The 5707-nt window shown below is 39.6% G+C and overlaps 1 protein-coding gene across 1 annotated transcript in view; it reads right to left on the minus strand.

Moving 5' to 3' along the window:
• Nucleotides 1-5707, minus strand: part of efl1 (elongation factor like GTPase 1) — a gene marked incomplete in the record, with an annotated part of 77219 nt that overhangs the window by 60397 nt on the left and 11115 nt on the right. Inside the window, 1 exon segment of the mRNA XM_035682222.1 lies at nucleotides 3054-3177. Within this exon segment, the coding sequence (XP_035538115.1) occupies nucleotides 3054-3177 (124 nt within the window).

Here is a 5707-nt window from a genome sequence, read left to right on the forward strand (position 1 = left end):
TAAATATAACAGGAATGGAAAAATATTATTATTATTATTATTATTATTATTATTATTATTATTATTATCATTATTATCATTATTATTTAAAATTACATTTTGGTAGTCTTATGTTTTAAATAAAAAAACTTTGCATGTCACTAGAGCCAGCTAACATACCACCAGTGGTACCCATAGAATAGTTTAAGAACCAGTGATATGGAGCAATCTTTTTGTTAATAAGAGAAGCTGCCTAATATGGTTGAATCCACACTAGTGGTCAACTGATATGGGTTTCTGAATGGCCTGAACAAAGAAATGGCATACATAATTCCATTCAATTTTATAGGACATTCAGGCGTATGTTTACTGCAGGATGCATGAGAGGGAGCGTTAACATGGTTCCACAGCAGCCACACTGACGAGGCTGCCTGCTGGTCTGTCTTATGTTAACATTGTTAACATGTAATACTTACATATGTTTATTACTGCACATTTAAAAAATGACAATGTGATATAATTATATATGTTTTTTGCTGTTTTGCTCATTTGGATGTTACTTTGTCATAATAAATATGCAGTTTCAGCATGACAAACCTTCAAACATTCAGGGGAGCTTGGCAGGGTTGGAAAAAGGATGGAACACACATTTAGATCACCAACTCACAGTAAAGCTCCCAACTAAGTCCCCAAGAAATGTAATTTTCCATGGGCTTGCATTCCTTAAGACAGGGTGACAGACCCTGGTAAGTCAAAGAACGAAAACTCTTGGAGACATTTCTGTCAAATTTCAATACCTTTAGGAGAGAGGTAAATAACCTGCAGCCGAGACAGAGGTTTGCTTCTGCAAACATGGTGTTGCTTCCAGGCACCGGAAGTTGACCTGGGTGAGCTGCTCTTTCGTGCAGAGAAAGTAAGATGTCTCACTCTGATCCTATTTCCCAGTACCACAGACGACACCTGGCCAAACAGTCATTCCCTTCTTATACTTCTTCTGCTATGGGCTAGTCAGACTTGACGTTCCAATGGTGCATTGCCATTACTGTTTGTTATTAATGTTCCTTTGGACAGTTATTTACATTTTTTATATATTCAAATACTGTACAGATATTCCAGTAGTTTCTTAATTTCCCAGGCCTTTGAACAGCTTCCTCTAGTCTTAAGTAATTGTACTTAATGTGTAATGTAATTGCTTTTGTTAAAATTAATTTTATTGAATTGGCATCGGAAAAGTATTGTTTGTTTCTCTGTGCGATGTACAGCAGTAACAGGTCATCAATATACACCATACAGACACAGCTGGAGCGTGTGCTTGGGGCCACCACACAGTGTTAACATTCCTTAGTGTGGATTCTCACACACAACTGCCAACTTTAACATGTACAATACATGTGTCCATATTATTTTAAGTGAGAAACACTGTCAAAACAGAGCATATGTATTTGTCTTAGAAGAAGAAATCACTGCTATATAAGGGGTTGGGTTCACGTCTCAAATGTGGCACATCAAGATGAGCTCAGTCAGATCTGTTTGAAGCCAGCACAGATCGGGTTCAGCTCTTCTCTGGTACAGGCTCATGTTAGCTCCACTGAGTGGGTGGCAGAATGCTAGTGTGCAGTCCATTAGCATCTCACAGAACTGTACATTCATTTCATTATAAATGAGAGACAGCAGGAGGCAGAACTGCTGCACTGAGTGGAGGGGGGGGGCAGATCAGGGTTAGGTCAACATTAACAATTGCCAGTGTACTGGCTACAGCATAAGTAATTAGAAAATAACAATCAGCTCTTATTTGCATTACAAATCTGTCTCTCACACAGTTTTTTTTTTTCATTTATATACAAAAATGTTTGTTTATGGTTGTACCCATGTTTAATGATCCAAATAAATGCATAAATTCCTGAATTCTTAAATTAATTAAAAAAGGGAAAAAAATAATAATATAGCATTGAATATAAGTTTTCACTCTCCTTGCAACAGATCAATAGCCCTATCTATGTCCAACAGAGTCCTGCAGGAATGAGTCCTAAAATTTGGAACAGAGTCAGCATGTTTGCCTCGAGGTCAGTGGTTTTTTTGAATGGCTTTTTGATAACTTTTTTAGATAACTGACAAAAGGTCTGTGGTTAACACAAGCTTAATCGATTTTCATGCTTTGTTCTGTGGCATAAAATATGTCAGTAAATACTCCACCTGTGAATTATGAAGCTTTTACAGGTCTTAAAAAAGGTGGTTGCTAACAAGTGTCTAAATGAGACTACAGAGGTTGTTGGTGACATTAAACACAAAGACTTATCTGCTCACTAGTCCGCCTTTACAGCCGCGTTGTGTTTATACTCGCACTCTAGGAAAATATTTTAACTCAAACTTTGATTGACTTGTAGATTTGACTCACGAGATTTAATTAAAGTTGGAATTTTAGTGATGCTGATGCTGAAGTCATGTGACTGTGGTGTAGTTTGTTTATAGTCTAACATTAGCTTTTTATTTCTGGCAATGGCATTTACGCTTCAAAAGTCATAAAGGTGGAGTTTATTTGTGAAGATTATCTTGCTGAAAGAAAACCAGGACGATGCTAAACTCCAGGTTGGTCTACAAAAATACATCATCCTTGCAGCACTCAATTTACAACCCAAGTAGCAGTAGGGGGGCTGTAGAGTGCTTGGGAACTGGAGGATCGCTGGTTCAAGTCCAGCATTGACCACAGTATGGAGTATGGACTGGTAGCGGGAGAGGCCAGTTCCTGGGTACTGGCAAGGTGTCCCTGAGCAAGGCACATAACCAATTACTGCTCCCGTGCCAGCCTCCCCCCCCCATCTCGCCACATGTGCATGTCTATAAGTCCTGTGCATGAGATTGTATTTCGGGCCTATGAGTGCAACAAAATGGAGGGAAAACGTTATTTTCCCATTGGGGATAAATGAATGAATGAAGTTCTTCTAGTTCAGTAGTATTTGGTAAACATCAGATTATTTTTTTAAATTTGTCTTAGGCAATTAAAAGTGTGTCAAATGCAGAGGGTAGGAGAAAAGAACATGGGAGAACGATTAAAAATACACTCATAGTTACATTACCTGAGCTCCTTTCATGATCTTCTTTGCTTTTGCATTGAGGTAGAAGTCTCCCCACAGGGTTTTGAGTAGCACCTCTGCCCTAACACCCATTCTCTGGCTGTAGATTTGAGCAAACTGCTGGATGCTACAAAACACAAAATCAAACTTTTAGTCTTCCAATGACCGCACTGCTACAGTGTTTAGCTTTTTACACATTGGGCTTATTATTAGCTTTAAGTAAAGTGTAGATTTTGTAACAGGGTCAGGATAAACATGATTGTGTAGTTGTCTGGATTTCAGCTTCCTCCTCCTTTATTATAGACGGTAAGCACGAGTCTTGGGTTCAGAAGGGGGACACAGGCTGTCTCCGCTGGGACTTCATTTGTTTATTTATAGCAGGGAGTGATCACAAGGACACATCTACCCTCAGAACTAGGTCTTCATGTCCCTGCCATTAAGTGCCGTACACCAAACTTACTGACTTAATGTCGGTGTTTGAATAGAGTAAGCACTGTGAAGTGACAAACCATTCAGTTACAAGTAAAGAGACGTTAGGATGAAATGTTTTACTTCCCTCCTCCCCTTCCTTAACTAAACAAAGGAATGAGGTCTTTTAAAGTAATAAAGGTCTGAGTTTGTCCTGGTCTCTGCTGGTTCTGTGATCATAAGGGTCATATAGTGTCACATGTATTAAATCTAAGTTTATAGCACCATCTAGTGGACATCTGAAGATGTATCTAATGGTAGTGAATGAGCTTAGAGTGAAAAACTTATTTTAGGTACTGATTAAGTTACTGGTTGTTCCAGGGCCATATTAACCAATCATGAGGCCCCAGGACTAAAATAAACTGTGGGGCCATACTGAGACCTCCAAAAAGTATTCCTGTTCTAGAATAGTAACCCATCCCGGGTTTTTTGTGTCAATTAGTTTGAGTTTATGTCTTTAAATCTATACTTATTTAGGAATGTACACAGTGTAAACATGATACCAACTGAAATAATGAAGTTATTATTGCAAAGGGCTCCTGTACATGACAGGGTCTCAGAAATGAATGAGCCACATTAATGCCCCTCAATTTAGTTTATAATCTGCTTCAGTAGAGTTTAGGAGTAGTGCCCTTGGAGCCTGGGGCAGTTGCTCACTTTTCCTGGCACATAACGGAACTCAATGGATATGTATTATCGATATTTTTCTAAACTGTTACTTTTTAATATTATATATTTTATAACTTTTTCAATTTTCTTTATTCATCCTTCATTCTCAAACTTGTTTTGTTGTATTTGTGTGTATGTGTGTGTGTGTGTGTGTGTGTGTGTGTGTTAGGGATGCACAGACTGGTAAATTCTGGACCGATACAACTGTTTAAAATTTAGTTGGTTACTTGCTCTTTTGTGCCAGGAAACAAAGAACTCGAAAAAAATAAGTGTCTTTGCTTTGTTGCAACTCAGTCTATTTCTCTTCTCATCGGAGAATGTGTGACTCAGAGCTGAACAGCCGCTGACTGTCCGTCGGCGTTCAGATGGATGGATTCGCTGTTCTCGAGTGCTGCCTGTTTCCTGACTTTGTGTTGGGGAATACAGACTAAATCAGCACATTTGCTTATCTCTTTTTTTAAGTTGCACAATACTTTCACTGCTGTTTTAATGTCACAATGCTATGCATTGTGGGTCTTTCCTTGAGATAAGTCTGCAGATTTGCTGGGGCATTGGAACTGTGTCAGAATGTCTGCTGTGAAAAAGGCTTGGCTGAATCAAACTGGATCTAACATATCTAACGTGATTAGATGCAGCTGTGTTCATCCTGACGGGACTCCGTGAAGAGGGTCTGGGGGGTTGAACTCAGGTGCCACAGTGACAGGGCTGCTCTATCACTATCACTAAAACCATTCACAGTTTCTACCTCACCATTGACAACTCCACCCTGTCTCCATCCCCCCACAGTCGCAACCTCGGAGTCATCTTTGACAATAACCTCTCCTTTGAACATCACATAAACCAAATCACCAGAACTGCCTTCTCTTCACCTCAAAACATAGCCGACTCCGCCAACACTCATCCTTCTCTCTGCAGAACCTCATCCACCCTTCATCACCCTCCAGAATCGAATACTGCCAGATCCTCTATGGCAACATCCAAACAACCTTAAATGAAACGTCCAGATAACACCAGAAACTCTGCAGCTCGTACTGCTCACACAACCGCAACATTGACACATAACCCACTGTCCTCCAGAACCTCCACTGACTGTCCCACAACATATTCAGTTCAAAATCCTCCTCCTCACACACAAAGCTCCATAACTAGGCCTTCTACCGACTGCTCCATCAGCAAACAATTCCTCGCGTACGCAACGCATCATCCCTGATCCACTCCTGCTAACCACACCAGGACCAGCACCCGAATCCTGGCGAGCGACAGAGCATTCACTGTAGCTCCTCCAATCAGCACACTCAAACAAACATCAACCATCATATCGCTGATACATAAGACCTAATCCATCATCAACATCAGCAAATACCATCTCTATACAATACTAATTTATGAATAAACGCTTAGTCTGAATAATGATATATATATAGCTTCTTACTATTTGATTGACTTATGCTGCTTATTAATAGTTTTAATTCTTGAGTCAATTATAGAAGAACTTATAAAATACCAAAATGTATCTAACC

The sequence above is a fragment of the Morone saxatilis genome, unplaced genomic scaffold (genome assembly GCF_004916995.1).
Source record: "Morone saxatilis isolate NCDOM2014 unplaced genomic scaffold, NCSU_SB_2.0 Contig11, whole genome shotgun sequence".
NCBI classification, from domain to species: domain Eukaryota; kingdom Metazoa; phylum Chordata; class Actinopteri; family Moronidae; genus Morone; species Morone saxatilis.